Here is a 21,383-nt window from a genome sequence, read left to right as displayed (position 1 = left end):
GGGGGCAGCTTTCCTTCTAATGTGGGTATTTCAGACTACTGCATTTACAGCCCACCTTGCTGGAGCGGCTATGTTAACAGAATATATTTAAATAATGTGTTATATTAATTATTTAAATATTCAAAATAAACATTGAATATAATATTAAATATAATAAATATAAACAGAATAAATATTAAAGAATATATCACTAAAAGGTATGAAGGTAAGTTAAAACATTTAATTATTTACAAATATTATTTCTTCATGAAAGTTGTTCCTAAAATGCTTAGATGATATCGAATCTTCCCATAACCAACTCTCTACCTAGAGATCATCAAAATGGAATTTTTTAATTTATTGCTATATTATTGATAACAGTTTGTCTCACCTTCTAGACCGTACCTGCCACAAGAGTAGGCCCACGCATGCACCTGTAGGCTCACAAAGTCACCACTGTATAATCAACCTCTATCACCATGGTACACAGCATACATTCAATACATAGCCTGGTAGATAACATGAGTACACTACACAAATAAGAATGGAATACCATCCTTTAATAGTGTAAAAGTTAAAACTGAATACGCTATTACAAAAGTCCTTCTCTCAGTAAAAATCCCAGCCCCCCAAAAAGGTGTATCACGGGTGTATCTTTCCAAATATTCAAGAAAAAATGTAAATAAGAAATAACAGGAGTCAGATATAAATTATTCCAGGAAAGAGAAACAAGAGAATTGTCCCCATGTTTTTTATAAGAATAAAATCCAACCCTTGATTCAAGACACTAGCAAGGAAATTACAGGGAAGAAATGTTACAGACCAATCGTGAACATTGATGGAAAAAATCCTTAATAAAATATCAGCAATTAGAATTCAGTATGTGGATATACATTTTCATAGTGATGTAGATACATACACCAATAACAGGTATTTTTTCTGTATGTGAAGTTAATTCAAAAATCAGTCAGTGTAATTTATCACACTAAACAAAATAAAGTGGGGAAGAGGAGAAAACATAATTATTGTTATAGATTTAGAAAAATGATTTGACAAAATTCATCACATACTCATGATTAAAACTGAGAATACTAATACTAATAATAGAAGGGAAATACTGTAATCTGTAAGAATATTTTAAAAGCCTCACACAAAAGTCTTACACAATGGTGAAATATCAAAAAGATTAAAAAAAGATTTTTCTTGAAATTAGAAATGAAGCAGGCATTTCACTATCAACATTTCATTCAATATTGTGCTGGATATTTAGCCAGTAAAAAGGGCAAGAAAAAAAACAAGATGTACTAATTGTAAAAGAAGAAATACAGTCATTATTCATAGACATATGATAAGTATGTGCCTAGAAATTATAAAAAGCTTATAAACAATTAGAATTAATAAGTGAATTTAGTCAGATTATTGGATATGTATCCTATTTAGAAAAATTGTTTGCATTCCAGTAGCAAAGCAACAACAAAAAAATGAAACAGAAATAATAACATCATTACAATAACTTCAACTAATATCAAATGTCTAGGAATGAACTTAACAAAAGATACTCTAAATCCTTAGACTAGAAACTAAAATTCTTAAGACTAAAGAAGACTAAATATATTAAAAGATAATTTATGTTCACTGGAAAGTATGGTATTGTGAAGATATTAATTTTCCCCAAAGTATGAATAGATTCAATGCAATCACAACCAAAATCCCAGAAGGAATTTTTTAAATAAAAAATGATGGGCTTATTCTAAAATGTATAAGGAAAGGACCAACAATACCGATCTCGAAGATAAAAACAATCCTAGGCACTACTAAATATCAAGAACTATTGTAAAGCTACAGTAATGAAAACTGTGATATTTGTGCAAGGATAGAGAAGTCGAATGACAGAGCAGACTGGAAAGCCCAGATAATGTCCCCATACACTGTCATCTGATTCTGAGGGATACTCTGATGTGCAACTCACGTTAACCTTAATAAATAAAAGAAATTCTTTCCGCTGCTGAGAATGGTTCGTTCTCAGCTCTCAGTCTTTTCTGGAAATTGGCCTTGACTGAGGACAACTGGCTCATTCCAGGTCACATCTGTCTCTGGGGTTAGTCTGCATCCAGCAATCGATCAGCACAGGGGCAGTAAGGTCCAGCACCCCCCCAACTCAGGACACCTCTGAGAGGCCATCCCAGCCCAGACCTCTCCATGGAGCCCACAGGGACAGTTGTTGGGACAACATTACAGCTCAGCTTCTTTCTCTGTTTCATCCTGTTTCCTTTCTCTCTCTGCCACAGTCATGGGTTCCCAAGAGCACTCCTTCACAAACGTCTGGCAAGCTAATCTTGAACTTAGAGTTGACTTCAGAGGGAAGCCAAGCTGCAGAAGTTTGTGCCAGGAATGTTCAAAAAAGCAGATGCTAATGCGCAATTTCGGGATCATCTGCCCGACTGGAGTATGACAGGGTGACTGCGAAGTCAACCAAGCAGTAGTCCAAGATGCAGCTTCTGGGCCAGATGTGATCATCTTTGCTAGAATAGAATAACAGGTGCATGGTGTGGCCATTGATTTAAAAAGTGTGGGGTTTTTTTGTTTTTATCTGAAATAAGGATCATGAAGAGTTCAAATTCACTTGGAATAGATATTTATAGACATTTAGAGTTTTGTCCTAGGACTAGGTTAACCCTCTTGTGCCACACCATGATACAGACCTAAAAGATCTGTGTCCTCTGGATATCCCATGGAACATCACATATGTCCCCTAGATTAATGTCATTATGCTAGTTGGACTGGATGCGCCAGAAGTGGCCAGTAGTTCGGAGGCCTTGATAAAACCCATATGGTCCAAAGGGTGGGAAATAAAACCCACAAAAGTATAGGGATCCATCACATCAGTAAAATTTTTAGGGGTACGGGTGCCCTTTACTCTTTAAACTGAAAGACAGATCATTATATTTGTACCACTAAGAAGGAAGAACAATGTTAGGCAGGCCCATTTGGGTAATGGAGGACCCAGGTGGCATATAGGGAATACCGCTGTGACTTCGTACCCAGTAACTTAAGAGCCAGCTGCCTTTCAATAGCCACTTGTTGATATCTTGAGGTTCTCCCTTTGAAATGTCACCACTCTTCTTTCCCTGAGTTTTAAACAAATAAAGAAATAAAATAAAGGAATAAAAACCAGAGTTCAAAATGAAGATGTCTAAGCTTGAGGATGTAATTTAAGAGAACCAAACAGATTTACTATCTAAACCGCAGAATTTGGCAAACAAAGCACCCAGGCACAAGAACTGACAGGCTGTCTGCAATTTACTCTGAACAGTGACGGCCTTCTGCTCTGCGTCCACTATTTCTATCCCAAGTGGGTTTCTCTCAATGGTAGGCTCTAACCCAAATCACACTAGCACGTGGATTCTGGAAAAGTAATCCCACACTTCTCCTCCGAAATACAGAGGAGACCTTAGAAAACAGTGACAATGACCTGAGTGACATTAGACAGTAGCTAGAGGGCCAATTCCATATTCTCACCTCTTTTTTTTTAATATCGTCATACCCCAGAATTTTCTATGACTGCTTTCATGCTGCAATAGCATGGAATATCTGTATTTGCAACGGAGATAGTACTACAAATACCATCTCCAATATTCATTATCTGGTTCTTTATAGAAAATGGTTTGTTAACCCCTGCAATAGAAAATCTAGTGTGCTTTCCAATATAGTCTGTGGGTATTGGTCTTGTGTATTCTGTCTTCTAAACTTAATTGTGGCCACTTATATATCTCCTTGAATGTCATCTGTTGCATATCAACTTATTCCTTACATTTTTTATGTTTCTTGTCTTTTTACTAATAATGAGTGATATGTTTGTAAAATCTTTTGTTTTGATACAAATTAAGACTTTGCCAGGTTATTTTACTTAACTGGTATAGTTAATTTGTTATTTAATTTTCCTTTTGATTTTATTGTTTCATTTTATACTTAAATAATGTTTTTTTATGTAACTTCTTAGGTTGAATGTTTAATCCATTTATTTAAAATATTCTTGTGTTCTTTAAATGCATTTATAGTTATAAATTTACTTCTCAATACTGCTTTGGTCTAAATCCATTACTTTTGAAATATAGAGATTCATAATTAATTTCTAAAGCTCATATATTCAGTTTTGATTTCCTTTAAACCAAGTTTTATTTAGAAATGTGATTTCAATTTTGGAAATAGAGCACTTTATGTGTGTGTGTTCATGTTTCCAGTCATTTATAACTAAATTTTAGTTTATTGAATCGTAGCTTGAAAATGAAGCTTCTGTAGATTCATTTTCCTGGAATTAGTTAAATTACTCATTATGACCCTATAAATATGAATTACCTGCTACCACAGAAACAAAGAATTTGTGTTTGGGAAAGATCATATGTGGATTTTAAATATGTTTTTTTATTAATTATAATATTCTCTTTATACTAGATCAGTCATGTTGCTTCTGTCACTCAACTTCTGTTCTCAGCATCACGTGGTTCCAGCCCAGCCAGAGAGGGGAGAGGGGAAGAGAGGAGAGACAGCAGGGGTACAAAATTGAGGTGGTCTCAGTTATTTTGTATTTCGGGCACCACAAATCTGCTCAGGTGCAAGAGAATCATATATCTTGTTAATAAAAGAAAAGGATGGGGAAAAAACAAGCCAACAAATTCTTTATCTTTCACTTTTTGTTCCCGCTTGATCTGACAATTATTGAATAAGTTATGTTAAAAATCTCCCACTATGATTTGTGTACTTATCTTTTCATTAATAGAAATTTTGCTACACATGTCTCAGCTCTAGCATGTGATGCATAAAAATTAGTAAGGAGTCTGACCTTTGATTTTCCTAACTGATGATTTGTTTTTCAGCAATCTATTTAAAAATTTCCTCTATTAACTTTTTCATACACACAAAAATTGTTTTGATGTTTAAAAATTTTGAAACCTCTTTTTTGTTTTCTGATAATTTCATTGAAATGTCTTTTTGGATCATCTTAAGAATTCACCTTGATTTCCTTATTCATATCTGGGAATGCCTTACCCAGGTAGTGAGAGGTTAAAAATGAATTCTGTCACCTGTTGGCCAGGTACCAATGGACTGGAAAGCTGTGGGAAAACAGACCCACAGAGTGAGTGGCTCTGTTTGAAAGGCTCCGGGTTGGTAAGCTCTTATGGAGCGAGTGTAAGGGGCATCCTTCTCCTGACTTCCCACTCCTCTGGCACAGTCTTTTCCTTAAGGGGACACGAGAGATAAGTGCATCATGCTTTTTCCCATATTACAAAGCCCAAAAGAACAGTTCCACCATAAAAACCATGGCGTGGGGTGTCATCACTCCAATTTTCTCATGCAGGTTCTCCTTTCAGGATACATTGTCTTGCATGATAAAAGCTGCTACCTACAGAGCCCTCTTGTAAAAGCAACCCTTTTACTAGATTATTCAATTTCCTGCTTCTCCTTAAACTGTATGTATCCCTTGGCCCCAACCCCTCAGCCTAAGTTCTCAAAACATAATGAGTTTGTGCACACACACGCACACGTGGACAGTACCAGAGAGGTGATTTTTTAGAAAGAGGATTTATGAGTAGTAACCTAGGAAGCCAAGTTTGTGGAATCTCCTGTTAGTTATTAACTTTTTCCATCTTCTCAAATAACAAAATTTAGACAAAGTAACTCTATTATATTGATGTTTGTTTAAATATAGAAACGTATGCCTAAAGAAGATTGAAGAATTTTTATATTTGGTTCTTTATAAGTAAAAGAGGTCCTAACATTTGAATTAGCTAAAGTAAAAGAATATGTACCTACATCTGTTATATTAGAAAAATTCTTCAATTACTATTTTGAATCTAGCAAGCTGAAGCTCTCAAATCAATAATGTCCTATTTTTTTCAAAATGATGCTATCCAGATAAATTGTGAGAATGAAATGGTCTAATTCTTGAAATGTATTTTTGTCTGCTTGTCAATGTGGAGATAATAAAATGCATTGCTTCAAAGACAGTGGAAACAATATTAAATCTACTGAGCTATATTCACATGTAACATACCAGGTTCTTTTGACCTTCTTAAATTAGGCATAATTCCTCCTTCTTGGCTTTTTCATCTTCTTCCAGATCAATTCCTAGTTGGCTCTACAAATTTGTTAAAAGCAGCAGTTAAGTGTTCATAATGAAATCAGTGAATCTGAACTAATGCCATCTATTGTAAATTTTTAAATATATTCTTTCATTAGCGTAAGAAAATTGCTATTGCTTGTAGTGAGCCCATCAATAACACTGTACCCTATTTGGCATCTGGTTGAGACATCTTCTGTCCAGGTTTTCAAATGTAAACAATTAACTCAATCAATTGCACATAATTTCCCTAGGATTTATACTAACCAGAATGGGATGGTAATAAAGGATTTTTCCTGAAAAATCCTGTTTCTTTTGATAACACACTAGAATACAAACAAAAAACCATAATGTTCAAACAGGCATAGACTCAAGTATCATATTTACCTCCTTTTATATGTTTGCTTTCCTAAATTTATGTCATTATATTCTGTATTAAAAAAAGAAGTAATTTTTTAAATCTATCCTTATAAAATTAGACTGTGTGATTCATTAATGGAGCGATTTCAATTTCTAAAAAAAAAAATCCATGAATAACCACTTAAATCAGTTTCACAGCTATTTAATAAAAACACCAAAAAGGAATTAATATAGCACAAAATGAAATAACAATGGTGTGTTATTTCCAAATCACAATAAGTTACTTTGAAAGAGATTTATTCTCAGGGCAAATTCATTGCATTGTTTGCTTAATCTAGTTTAATGAAATTCTTTAGCATGTGGAAACAATTCAAAATCAACATGTTCTTTTGCTAATGACACTTTTAAAATGTAAATCTGGTCTTGTTCTTTCTGCTACTTAAAATTCTTCAGTGGCTCTCATAGTCTTCAGAATAAAGTCATAATAAACTCTTAGCATGGCATTCAATGTTCTTTACTACCTGATCTTATTTACATCTTTGGCTTTATCTTCTTCTGTGCTCCTGCAGTGGTCCAGCCACACTGAAGTTTTGAACACCCACTTAGTTCACATTCAATTCTAATGCCCAGATACATCCCAGTCTGGTCTTTCTGTTTAGAAAAAAAAAATCTCTGCACCAGAAGGATTTTCATCCAGTTAACCCCTAACTAGTTTACAAGATTCATCCCAGCCATCTCCTTTGGGAAAACTTCATGATTGCCCCAGAGTGCTATTCTGGGCTTTCAGAATGTTCTGTACTTTCCTATGTGATAACTCATAACCACACTATTTTAAACATCCGCCTGTTTCCCCTGCTTTGGATCATTTAGTATAGGTGCCATTTCTCACTTGTTTTTATATTTTAGTTGCCTACAACAAGTTTGGCCCACAGATATCCAAAACATGTTTCTATTCAAAGAAAAATTCATCTTTATTTCCTCCAAATAATAATGAACTATGTTATATTCCTTCAGTCTTAATGGCTTTCTTTAAAGTAGTCTAATGCTATTATTAGCACTCTATCATTTTCACCTTCATACACTTTCAATTACCAGATCCTGGCTTTCATTAATTTACAAAAACAAAACAAAACAAAAAAACCAAAAAAATCTATGGCAAATTCAGTTGAATTAATTGGCATTGTCCACATGGTTTAAAATTTTAGGATTTTTTTTTTAGGATTTTGCTTTTTAAGCTGGTATTACATATCTGTCTTGAACAGCAGAGGAAGAGAGCAGGTTGTCTTGAACCTGTAAACCTAACCCTGGCAGCTGGAGCATCTGACCTCTTCCCAGATCTGCAACAAAGCTGATGGACAGATTCAAGGCTTGTCCAAAGAGGTCACTATAACTTTGCTCAGACTTGGGAAAAACTGCAAATACTTTTGGAAGAGATTCTTTTTGACTGGAAGATTTGTGGCCCTGAGTTACTAGTCATCTGCTTCTGCCCTGATAACTGTTGTTACTGCTTCAGAGGAAATGTTTGGCTTCCAGCAGCCCTGCATGAGCTGACAATCCCATGCTAACTATAAAATAAAGGAATAAATAACTCACACAAACAGATCTGTGGATGACAGTGGCTTTGCCCTATCTATTTGGACATGAAGAGTTTTGGCTAAAATCAGTGATTCTGATATAATCAGTGTTGAACTTAGCCTTGTGTCATTAACGTAAAAGGTGAATCACTTTTTTCCCTCTTTTCTTGCTAACGGCTTAGGACATATGTCTAATCGACCCAAAAGCTCCGTCGTATCTTGTAGGTGCTTTGCACTGAATATTCAGAGTAAAATGTTAAAACCTTGATACCTGTCTTGAGTCCATACACCTCCAATCACAGAGCGTTCCTCCCCAGGCTTGGGTCCTCCCCATGGTGGGTTGGCAAATGTTCCAGTGGGCCTTCCATTGTTCTGAACTGTTTCCCATAATGCATATATTCATACATAAGAATATCTTATTTCCGCTTTTATCTTCTCACATTATCACAATGTGGTATTTAGGTTGTACATTAATGTATTTATGGGTATCATGAGATATTATTGAATAAACAATTTGCAGCCACACAAAAAGTATCTTAAGAGTCCAGTGTCCCAAATCAGAAATAATTAGGTGCATAGCTCTCTCAATTGTTTATTAGCAAAGTGACTTTGGAGAACTTATATGATGCCTCTGGATCTTTGTTGTAATAAGAATAGGATTGACCCCATAAAGTTGTTGAGAAGATAATAAATTTAATGTGGTTTGTGTAGTATATGGAAAACAGTATATACTCAATCAATAATGATAATAATTATTAGTGCCATTATTATTATGTTTAACAGGAAAAAATTAAGTGAAAAATAATTCACATATTAGTTAATCTTTTGGACCAACTTAAAGTTGGAAGTAAGGGCCTGGATCCAGTACGAGAACAGTCTCTTTGATTTCAAGATCCTAATCTGAAGCCAGAATTCTGTACAAACCGTGTCTATGTCTAAAACTTAATCTGCTTTCACTCACCCCTGTATAACTAGGACCAGAGTCTTAGTGTTGTGATAGGACATTAAAAATGAAACGATCTCTTCCCTTTCCAACTATTATCCCGGATGATTTAATTTCCCTTTCTTAACCTCTGATCTCTAATAAAAAACATGAGTATGAAAATACTTGCAAAAATATCTTGACGTTTTTGAAGTATAATATAAATGACATTTTAAATTAACAAATAATCAATAAAAGTGGACATTATTGTTTAAAAGTTAGTTTGAAAGTAATTAGGGTATTGGAGAATATAGTAAGGATAGTATGCTGTGTCTGAAAAGCATATGGAACTGATTTTGGGTTATAAAATATTATTTTCATTATCCTAGTACATTAAGACTGGCTACTCATTAACATTTCCCAATACAAGTTTTGCTGTCTTTCAAAATTTATGAATAGTACTTAACAGATGCCAAATAACTGGCCCATTATTCTAATCATCATCAGCTGTAATCTTCTCTTTATTTATATTCCAATTACTTACTTTTGAGATATCCTTAAATAGGATGATTTGGGGACGAACACATCTAAAAGAGGTGCATGGTTTTTAAAAAAAAATATTTGATGGTTATAATAGCACATAGACTGAAGTTTTAGTGAAAACTCTCATGAATGACTATCACAGTTCAGGCTTTCATTAAAGAATAAATATGATTCATAAGTAAAGAACATAGAAAGGAAGTATACATATTTCAGACATGTTCCATTAGCTATATAAGCAGTGAGCAGCAATGGTGGTAAGTGCTTGCATCCTATGAACAAATGACTTGGTGAGACTAATTCATCTTCTTAATATAATTGATTTCTTAATATAATACAGGGTATTTTAGGACAGTGTTTAAGTTTCTGAAGAAGTAAAATAAAATTAATATATTATAGGCCATGTGATGTCGGGGTGCATGGGAAATAGGATTCCTATTGAGTACCCTGAGATAGGCCTACAAAATGTTTCCACAGAAACATGAAGGAACAACAAAGTAGAAAAAATGTGCACCAGGGTTCTATTAATTAAAAATCTATCATTCCATTAGCAAATACAAAAAAATTAAAAGGGGGAAGGTAATTATTTATGGTCCCTCTTCTATGTGTTAATCCCAGATATTTAACATAAATCAACCTGTTCAGTTCTTAGACCAATCCTGCAAATTCTGTACTGTCATTTTCATTTTACTAATACAAAATCATGAAATTTAAAGAAATAAAGTAACTAGGCCAAGCTTTACTCAAGTTTTCAGCACTATTCCAAGTGTTTGGACAATATCAATGGATAAAAACAGACAAAAATCTCGTCTTTAATTGAGCTTATGTTTTAGTGAGGAAAAAGAGGCAACAGATATATGAACAAATCATATAATATTTTACAAGGTAATATGTACTATGAAAAAGGGAAAAAGCAGGTAAGGGGATCAGAAATTCTTACATGGCAGTAGTTTGCTCTTTTAAATACTTACTAAATCTCCTTCAGAGGGTGACATCTGAGAGAAAATTTGAAGATGTTAGGGAGTTAGGCATGTGACACTTTGGGCAAGAGGATGTTAAGCAGAGGGAACAGCTGGAACGAATGACCTAAGCGTGGTCTCCTGCCTAGCGTGGAGATGTTGGAGAAGCAGCAAGGTCAGTGCAGCTGGAACAGAGAGAGCGAGGGGCAGGAAGAAGGCGGGTAGAAGGTAGAGTTGTTGGGAGGGGAGCATAACAATTGGGACCATGTAAACCATTGTGAGCACTTGGGTTTAGATTAGAATCTGAGTGAAGTGAGGACTGTTGGGTTTAGGGCAGAGCAGTGACATAATCTGCCATGTGACATGTTTTAAGGGTAGGTGGCTGCTGTGTTGAGAATGCTAGAGGATGGGGAGAGCAATGAAGGAGGCAGGGGGTGCCACCTGGAAGCTATTACAATAATCTATCTAACTTAGAAATGGTGGTGGCTCAGTCCAGGTTGTTCGCAGTAGAAATAGTGAGAAGTAGCGAGATTCTGAATATAATTTGAGAATAAACAGGGTTTCCTTAGAGACTGAATGTGGGAGGGAGAAAACGAGAGAAATCAAGAACGAACTCTAGAGTTCTGGCCTGAGCAACAAGGAGGAAGGGATTGCCATCCACTAAGAGGGCTGAGTGTGGAGCAGAATTTGGGAAGAGCATTAGTTCCACTTTGGAAATGCTGATTTTTAAATATTTATTAAATGTGCACGTGGAGATGTTGACAAGGCATTTAGTAATATGAGTCTAGCGCTCTGAACAGAGGTCTCATCTGGAGAAATAAATTTGGAAGTCATTAATGTGGTATTTAAAGCCATATGACTGAATCAAATTACTAAGGGAGTAATGTAGATAAAGAAGAAATAGAGGAGGTGTGGATCAACATTTGACATGATTGGGGAAAATACATTATTTCAAGATTATTTGGAAGCTTCCCCACTGATGATATAGTATAAAACAGCTATATAAATACAAGTGAGTAGATTATATTCATAGCAAATATTCAAAATTCTGAACTTCACAGCTTCACAGGCCTAGAATAGTTCATTAACTGTATTTCCTAATATTTGGGCAAAAAAACCCAAACCAAACCAAACTCAAACCTGTCCAGACAACTGGACATGATTGTCTTATGATTCACCTAATTATCCAATGAATTATCTATATGTGACATCATTAGAGATAATAGCAGGAAAAGTGAACAAGTCAATTTTAGATATTTTCAGCTTAGAAGTTCTTTTAAATGTGTCCTCAAGATTTTGGAAGTAAAACATAAGTCTATGTCATCATACAAATGTGAACATCCAATTATTCCAAACTCTTAATTATTCCTTGATTATATGCAAATGAAGTTTAAGGTCCTCTTCATCTAAACTCCCTTGTTTCCATGAAACTTATTTTATCCTTCCTTATATAACCTATTCTCCAAAACTGAGATCTTATAAAGCTTACATGATCAATACAGTACTCCTTTGTACGCTTTTAACATCCAAAGTCCTGATCCAATTTGGAATCTCCAGAAAAAGGATAGCTCTTTAAATAAAGCAATGATCAAATACTAATCTTGGGGAGCAGCATGTCTTGTAAAGCTTATAGAAGATGGTTATACAGACAGTCCCTCATTTACGATGGCTTGACTTCTGACTTTTTGTCTTACATGATGCAAAAGCAATATGCATTCAGCAGCAAGAATACTTAGAATTTTGAATTTTGATCTTATCCAGGGTGGCAGGATGCCTTGTGATGCCCACGTGTGATGCTGGGCGGTGGCAGTGAGCAGCTGCTCCCAGTTAGCCAGGAGATAAACAACCAATATTCAGCTGTGTCCTGTGTTGCCATCTTGTGTTTTGTGTTTACACACTGCATCATGTCTACAAAACATCCATCTGCGTCTCCTGCTTCTGGTGAGAAGAGGCAGGCAATTACCGTATACAATGAAGGCTCCTTCTCCTCATATGCTATGGGTTGCAAAAGGTGTATACATCTGTAGGTTCAGAGTACAGTGCTAAGTGATGCTCACCTGAACCAATGCTTTCTTGATTAAAAAAATCAATTAGGTACACAGTCAAGAGATAACAGCAAAGCAGTCTGTTATCCAAGAGCTACATAGCCAAGTGAAGGACCACTTCGTAGACAACAAGGACAAGGAACACTTTGCTGGAGAAAGCCGAAATTATTTGTGGCTAAGACACAGACTGTGAGTTTCTGGTAAATTACATTCAACGTATGTACCACCAAGTATATATCCCGTAACAAACACATTTGAGCTTCATTTTCTTCATCTGCAAAATGGGAAGGAGGACTTACGCCTTGGCCAAGAATGGATGTTGTGAGGGCCAAATGAGATAATGAAGTGAAAGGATCCTGGAACTCTCAAGTTCTGTACACGTGTTAGTTAGTTAACAAATGTTGAAACAACGTACCTGCATGACTATGTGGCCTTAGTCGTTTGACTAATTTAAGGTTGCTTGGAAAGGTCAGACTTTTAGAGATTAGAAATAAAACTCAGAGATTAGGTGAGATGCCAGGAGTCTAGGCGTATGATGAGCTTACAGAAACTGTAGGTTTGTCTGCTTTGGGCCAAGAAGGTCATTTGTTTTATTATTTATTATTTATTGTTGTTGTTGTTGTTAATAGTGGTTCCAAGGTGAACCTAAAGGATTCCAGCTCATGGAAAGGGCTTTTTTCTCCTGTAACAACACTGCCCTTCCCCGACCCCCTGCCTTCATCGTCTGTGGTGCCCTAAAAGGGGAGACTACATTTCTTCTGCTCGAAAACCCTCCCAATGCCTGCAGGGAAAGGTGGTGTGACGTCCCCCTCGTCGGGCCGGGATACCTCTTCCCGTCCCCTCCCCTCCCCCGTTCTGCCCCGCTATCCCTCGCCCCGGCGGCGCGGCCCGCAGTCCCCGCGGCCGTCCTGGCCGTGCTTTCGGACACCGGCAGCGGCGCACCACGGCGCAGGCTCGGCGACCGGAGCAGGCGCGTCAGCGGAGCTCCGCGGTGGCGCGGCCGGGGGACGCACGGCCCCTGCTCTGCGCCCGCCGCACCCCCCCGCGGCCACAGCCGTCAGGGGCTCGAGCCGCCTCGTCCTGGCCTGGCGGCTGCAGGCGGGGGCACCTGGGGTACGTGTCCGGGGCTCGGCTAAGGAGGGACGGGCTGGGGAGCACGGAGGTGGGCGGTTGTCTGCGGACAGGAACAAATGCCTCTGCGGAAAGACAGGGTCAAGGCTGGGGTGCTGGGGGCATGAAGAGCACTGCGGCGTGCGGGGAAAGGGGGCGAGCGCTCCCCTGCGCGGGGACAGGGGCGCAGGGTAGCTGCAGCCGGGTCACCGATGCGGTAGCGTCCGCAGACACTCTCGGGAGGGAGGGATGCGGAGGGCCGGGGATCATTAAAGGCAAATTTGGCGGGGAGGGCTCCCGGCGTTGTTGTTTGTGAAGATCCTTCAGTCCTTGCAGCTGTCCCCTTTGAAAGGTCTGCGGTGAAGACAGAGAGAGCGTGGTGTTGCATTTCTCTCTGCCCCTTCAGACTGTTAGGACCGCCCTTGGATTTTCTTGGGGAAGGATGTGGAGGTGGGAGAAGTACCTGCTGCTGTGGGCAAAGGTATCTGGAAGCAGATGCCACCGTAAGGTGGGGGAAGGGAGCGTCCAATGCTCTAAGTTGACAGAGGAGAGCCTTCTGCTATTGCTGTTGGCCTGATAAGCAGCCTCTGTTTTCTTCATTGTAAATGAAGACCTGGCTTCCTTTAGGGGTGTAAAGGGTAAATGTGAGAAAATAATTCCAGGAGAAAAGAAGATGAAAAACAAGACATAGGAGAAGCAAATTTATAAGGGTCAGATGGGAATTAAGTTAATGTTGAGAGATATGCTAGGTCCCTCTCTCTGCAGAAAACAATGAAGGAAAAACAATTTATGGTTTGAAAATGAAGGACACAGAAGAGGTTTAAATATTCCAGGATTAGCAGAGGCTTAAAGTTTTTTTTTTCTTTCTGTTTTTGATGCATCAGATTCTGGGAAGAATATAATTCTCACTTCAGCATGGAAAATGTTATTAAAATATGGCTAAGAAGATTATTTGGAAGAGTATGACCATACTTGCTATTTTATTTTATATAACGTTACCTAGAATTTCTGGACTCAGAAATCATCTTATGGTAATAAACATTAGTATCAAACAAATAGGAAATACAAAAAACTAATTCAAATCTATATGAATCTTTTGGGGGGGTAAAAAGTAACTTACAACTTTAGTGTGTATAAATAAAAACAATGAATTTAGAGTGTGAAACTCTTTCATGCTAATTTTTTCTTTTATCTGTCAATTTTTGATACTTAAAATTCTCTTTATTTAGTTTTATTGTTTATGGAAAATACACATGCCAAATTGAAACAATATAAAAATTTTTAAAAAGAAAACAAAAATTAGTCCAAATATAATAGCATGAGATAACCACTTTATCACTGTGTTAAAACATCCTTCCAGATATCTTTTTAAACATAGATCAATATACTATGAAAATCAATATCAATTTACAATTTTATGTAATTCTAGAGTCCAAAATATCACATGATTATCTTTTATACCTCATGAGGTTATTATTTCCTACCATTATTTAAACTAACTTTTACTGCTAAATCATCACAAAGTATATAGTAAACTATAGCCACATAGGAACGAGCAATGAGGATTTGATGTACAAATGTCCACTGGGTAGTAACAATTACATTCCTTCAAGAGTCTTATAAAGATTTGCTTCATAAATGTAAATGTTTTCTTGTTTTTTCTTGTAGATCCATCTCCTGAAATTTAACGTTTCAAGATGAAGTTTTTATTGGCGATTGCCTTTTTTATTTTAATTTCCTTGTGGGTTGAAGAAGCCTATTCTAAAGAGAAGTCTTCGAAGAAGGGAAAGGGGAAAAAGAAGCAGTATCTATGCCCATCGTACGTTTATGTCTTATATTCTCATATGGAGAAATGTTATTGCATTTTTTATCCAAGGAAGGTGGTTTATTGAAACATGTATCAGTAGAACTTTTCATATCAGAATATGCACTCATTTGTTTCATAGGTAGAAAGTGATAGGCTGAAGAGAGGTTTAGAGTGTGAAAGCTAACTCCCAGTATTAAAGGTAGAGTTTTATAAAGTTTTGTCTATGCCCCAAGCTTATACATTTTCATACATCTTTTATAGCAGGAGAAAAAAATGTCACTGTCTTTTTCTTACCCTAAATGTGCAACTTTAATTGGATACTGAAATTGCATGTTCTGAACAAATACCATTTCAGAAGCTGATATTTAAAAAACATTCCTAAAAAATACATATTAAAGAAATCAGATAGCTAAACTATGATTTTAAAGTCAACTTAATTTACACTCAGTGGATGGCACAAGAAAATTCACATGGTGGATTAGCTTTTTGGAAAAGGATTTATATTAGGAAATTAGAGTATTTCTCAAAAAATATGCCATTAAATTTGAAGTTACATGTAAAAACAAAATCTAAATCCAAATCAACAACTCGGGGTGGGGTGGCAAAAAAAAAAACCCAACTAGTTTTGAAGTTTATACTTTTTTAAAAAAAACAGGAAAGGTAAATACAACGGCTGAGTAACAGCAAATAATGTCCAATAGTTAGAGCAGTTGAACAGCATGTCCATAAATAACTTCCACAAAATAGAATGTGCTTTTAGGTAATCATGCAACATATCCAGTAATGTCTGATAAAAATTATTTTGCTGTTGCAGGTCATTTTTAAATTAAGATTTCTTAAATGCCATGTTGATCCCAGGTAATATTATTTCAGCAGCATCATCATTTAAATGTAGATTATTACAGTTTTTAAAGTGTTCAATAACAGATTCTAAGGTACATTTTGGAAAGCGCATTCTGTACAGGATATTGGAATTGGTACTCTGGAGCGTGTGAGTCTGTGAGACTACGGTCTGGAGACAGCATCACGATCCATGTCAGACTGAGCTCTCTATGAGGAAATGCCTCCCGATTTTCAGCTTTAATAGGCCTGCTCCTTCCAGTGCGACCCAGTCTGATGTCTGGGCTACTTAGCTGGGTGTGTGATGGGATGGCCCTGAGTTATATTTAAGTGTCTGTCCTTGGCCATCTGGCCAACTGGGTATGAAGTGCCTGATAGGGTCAGGCTCAGTAATAACCATCATTGGAAATGATCACTACTCTTCACTATTAGAGTTTCTGTGGCACAACCAGCAGATTAACATTTTAGGGAACTGGAAGTTTTCAGGCCTTACTCTTCCCAAGCAAAAGGACACATTTTCCTGTTTTAGATGGTCTCTATAATAACCTTTTATTTGATGAGTGTTGACATATTGACACACTGTTGTATATGTCTTCTAGTCATGGTGATTCTGTGTGTGGGGTCAAGCCATCTTTGATCAGTTTCTTTATAGGAGGAAGCTTATAGGGCTCTTGTCTTCTTCCTCATGCCCCATGAAGTATCACAAATCAAAGATTTTTGAACATGGCGTTAGCAAGCCTCCTAGCCACCATGTATCTCACAAGAGTCTTTGAGAGCATTATACCCCTTCACAGAACTACAGTATTAAAATTGCCTTATATATGAACTGCCTGCATATACGTATCTTGTCTATAGTTATTTAAGACAGATTTTTAAAGTTAAATCTAGTAGATAAGGAGTGAAACAATGGAGGTCCTGTTTTGGTAATATGGAAATCTTCACAAGGAAGCCCCTACATATACCTGGTAAGCCTTATCACAGTATTTTAGATATGTAATTAATTGCAATTTTATCTTTGAAATTTTCTACATTTTAAAATTTTTGTCTATTTTTTATAATTATGAGACTAGATAAATCTTAATAGTTACCATGGGGATACAGCCAAAACTCTGACTTACAAAAAGTAGATGTATCTTAGAGAATTAGATACGCATTTTTTGGTTTGAGCATTTCATTAAGAATTTTGATTTTATTAACACGGAATTGTGAATTTAAGACGACTAGCACTTTCTCTGGTGATCTATTACATTAAGTTTCTTTGAACATCCGGGTTGAGAATCTCAGCTCTAATGTGCTGTGAAAGGGTATGCAAAGTATTCGTATCTTAAAGGGTGATACAGCTTGCCCAGCTGGTGTTAAGTTGATTAAGCAAAAAATATCTTGACTAGGAAGAATATTTAATATTACAAAACTCAGAAACCAGGTACAGACTATCATAAAACTTCTCAATATGGTGGAATTCTTACCCGGTGACACTTTGATTTATTTGAACTTAATGTTTAAAGTAGTTTATGAAGCAACAGTGTTGTGTAAACATGTGTGTTGTGTTTTTTGAGTGTGGCAAACATGAGAAAAATGTCTCACTTTACTGTTCTAACAATATTTCCTTCAAAAAGTGTACATAAAGGAAAAATGTTTTAAAATATAGAAGAAATAAAGGACTTGGGGTCCTTAATATTCTAGGGTATAATTTTGATGTTGAGCTTGAATCATATCATAAACTTTTCTTGGGTCTTTACTATTTTTTAAATTCGTTGTTTTGAGATGTTATAAAATCATAAATATATGCTATTATTCATTAATTTTTGGTATTTAAATGAAAGAACAGTACCACATTGACAAACTACCTGATTAATTTGCTTTCAGAAATTTTGAGAAATTTTATATATATATTAATAAATAAGAAATAAACTTTAATTTAGAAAAAAATATTTCAGATTAAGTCTTTGGACACAGCTTTCTATTTTACACCTTAACCTGACATTCACCTTAAGCTATTGGTCTTTCTTCTGATTTTTTATGCATTCTGCCTGAGTGGTTTTCTCCAAATCTGTGGCTGTAACCACATTTAGTCACTGTTAACTCCTGAATTTCTATGTCCAGCACAGACGTCTCTGAAGAATGCCGTGGCTTAGACCCAACTGTTCTGTCTGGCTATCCCGTCTTGACCTCAGACTCAGCTTAAAATGGTGAAGCCCACGTTCATAAATCCTCCCTCCCCTCCCAAGACCGTGTTTCATTTTCCAGCAAATCATAGCACCACCTTTTTGCTACTGAAACAAGATCCTGGGGCTCACCTTAGACTTCCTCTTTCTATCTTAGCTTCTCAAATTCAGTAGTTCCCAAGACTTCTCAATCCAGTCTTTCCTGTCATTGGAATTTGTCCTTCATTTTCATTCCCATGTGGACACTCTTTATTTACTCCTTGTCATCCTTTTTGGTGACCTCTTTGTCTCCCTGCTTCTTATCTTCCTTCATCAGTTCACATTCCACACTGACCCTAGAGTGTGTTTTCTAAATTTTCGATATAGTCAAGTCATTCTAATGCTTAGAGTCCTTGAAGGGACTCCATATTACTCTGAACAAGGCCTTGATTTCTTGGCTGCACCCACAGTTCTTGCTGAACTGGCCTCTGACACCTCCAGCTCTACCTCTCCATCCTAGCCCCCACCACAACCCACCCACACAAGAGTCAAGTCTCATACACACTTGCTCTTTCACACCTCTGGAAGTACTCTTTCCTTAACTGAAAATGCCAACATTCTCCTTCTTTCTTTAGTTGACTCCCACCTTTGTGGTGTTGTCCAAATCTGTAGATAAAAATATCAGTATTTATTGTAGATCCCTTCATCCATGTCTGGCCCAGACAGTTCTTAAGATCATCACACCCATACATTTAACATTTTCATTTGTCTTTTAATGACCTCAAACTCGACTCAAACCCTGTTATCTCCTTTGATAATCTCATTTAGATAAATACACTCTGTGCCTCCATAGTACCTTAATTGCCTATCACGTTTATAATAGTCTATGGTAATCATCAGTTGTAATTGCCTGCTTTCCCCACTAGATTGAAAGCTCCTGGAGAGCAGTATCTTACTGACTCAAGCACTGAAGATCAACATAACACACACACACCAAAAACATTTGTTTAAAGAGTGAATAAAAAGGTCTTTGGCTCTTATAGGTCATTATATCTGGATTGGTTAAAGTACCTGAAAATAACTTATATAATCCCTATGGATGTTATTTAGAAATATGGTCTCAATATTAAAATTAGTTGAGTTAACAACTGGGTAATTAGTGGGATATCTTCAACCTGGATGATGTTTCCTGGTGAAATTTTGGCCTTATGTGTGTTCAACATTTTATGGATGACTAAAATAAGAGCATACATAGGAGACAATCATCCAAACTGAGGATAGTATATACACCCACATATTAAGAAATGAATCTTCTAAGTCATAGGGTATAAGTATATTAAACTTTAGATGATAATGGGCCATTTTCCAACTCTACTCTCATCATTTATGTGTGAGAGTTCCAGTTGCTTCACATCCTTGTCATAACTTGGTACCATCTGCAGTCATTTTAATTTTAGTCATCAGATATGGGCATAAGATATTACATCGTGATTTTAATTTGCATTTTCCCAATGATTAATGTTGTTGAGCACCTTTTCATATGTCTACTGGACTTATAGCTCTTTTGAAAAGTGCTCACTATGTTCTACAAATCTCTTTCCAGTTTTTGTTATACATTTTTACTTTCTTAACTGTCTTTTGATGAACTAAAGTACTTATTTTTAATGAAGTCTGAGTCTGAATGATTTATTAATCTTTTTTAATGTTTTTGTGGTTTTCTTAAGAAATATTTCTCTACTCCGAAGTCATGAAGATAATCTGCTTTTTCCCCCTAGACCCTTTATTGTCTTATGTTTCACATTTAATTCTGTAATCCATGTCAATTTATTTGTTTGTTTATATTTATTTTTTGTATATGATGTAGGACAGGGTCCAGACTCATTTTAAAAAGCAGCACATTGTTTGAAGACCATACTTGACTAAATTGCAGTAGTACCTTTATTGTAAATCAGTTGCTTGGTTCTCCGTCTGTCCCACTGGTCCATTACTGCTCACCTTGCGTCAGCAACACACCTTCCTATTACTCTAGCAGAATACCTGCATGTCCTCTGGCTTTGCTCTTCAGTATTACCTTGGCCATTCTAAGTTCTCTGCTTTTCATAGGAGTCTTAGAATCAGCTGCTCTATTTGCATACAAAGAGACACAAAATGCTGGGATCTTTATTGACACAGTTTTGTTAGCCTAGAAATAAGAAGCCAAAGTGAGAGGCATCATTGTTTATTTGAGGTCACAAATGTGTGAGTCTGGGGCACAGATTCAGGCAGAAACCCAAGTTGTGTTCTGATGGCAGAGGAAATAACTTTTAGTGAGAAACTGATTGCATGAATAGAGGAAAGAAATTCTCATTGGTGTTAACAAACTGAGTTATCCCTTAGCTATCCATGACTGGTTACTGATTCTAGCTTCAGAGGGAATGTCCATAATTAAGTTTTTGTGGTTAGGATGTGTGTTTTCCCGTTAGTTTTACAAATAATTGTTTATCAGATCATGTTGCCTTGGCCCAGTGCAAAGGTTATTTCGCTGGGTTTAAACATTCCAAATGTTCAAGGAGCAAGAGTTGTAAGCACTTCCTCTGGAACGGCTGCCCTAGCTCTAGTTTATAATGGTTCCACTTATGTCAACTATTCAATATTATATGTTAATATACTATTTTGTCAATAGTATTGACTCAATTTTGTTTCTAATTTGTATTCGAACATAAAAAGTAAACCAAAAAATCACACATGGGGAAAAAGGCAAAGCCAATAAACTAATTAGGAGTGATGATATTTACCGTGACATTGAAATAACCACCTTATCATGAATATGGCTAGACCTGGATAATGGTCATTTAACACCATATCAAATACAAACCATAGCACTGGTTTGTATTTCCATTCCTTAAAGAATGGAAACTAGGGGCTTTCTGATTCCTACCCTGTGGCCAATTACTCCATGAACCGGGGGCTGAGCTCCATTGATGGCAATTGTTTTTGTGTGTGTTT

The 21,383-nt window shown here is 36.5% G+C and overlaps 1 protein-coding gene across 3 annotated transcripts in view; it reads left to right on the top strand.

The window, feature by feature from the left end:
* Positions 1 to 21,383, top strand: part of GLRB (glycine receptor beta) — an 86,568-nt gene that overhangs the window by 22,696 nt on the left and 42,489 nt on the right. The window contains exons 1-3 of one of the 3 annotated variants that reach the window (XM_053910991.2): positions 13,487 to 13,610; positions 14,492 to 14,638; positions 15,276 to 15,426. In XM_053910991.2, coding sequence (XP_053766966.1) covers positions 15,305 to 15,426 — 122 coding nt within the window. In that variant the 5' untranslated portion in view covers positions 13,487 to 13,610; positions 14,492 to 14,638; positions 15,276 to 15,304. Of the gene's footprint in view, positions 1 to 13,486; positions 13,611 to 14,491; positions 14,639 to 15,275; positions 15,427 to 21,383 lie in introns of those variants that run through there. The other 2 variants (XM_053910988.1, XM_053910990.2) reach the window with 2 other exon arrangements.

Source organism: Desmodus rotundus, chromosome 9 (genome assembly GCF_022682495.2).
Source record: "Desmodus rotundus isolate HL8 chromosome 9, HLdesRot8A.1, whole genome shotgun sequence".
Taxonomy (NCBI): Eukaryota; Metazoa; Chordata; class Mammalia; order Chiroptera; family Phyllostomidae; genus Desmodus; species Desmodus rotundus.
Note: the sequence above shows the minus strand (reverse complement) of the source record. Positions and strands in the feature narration are given on the sequence as shown.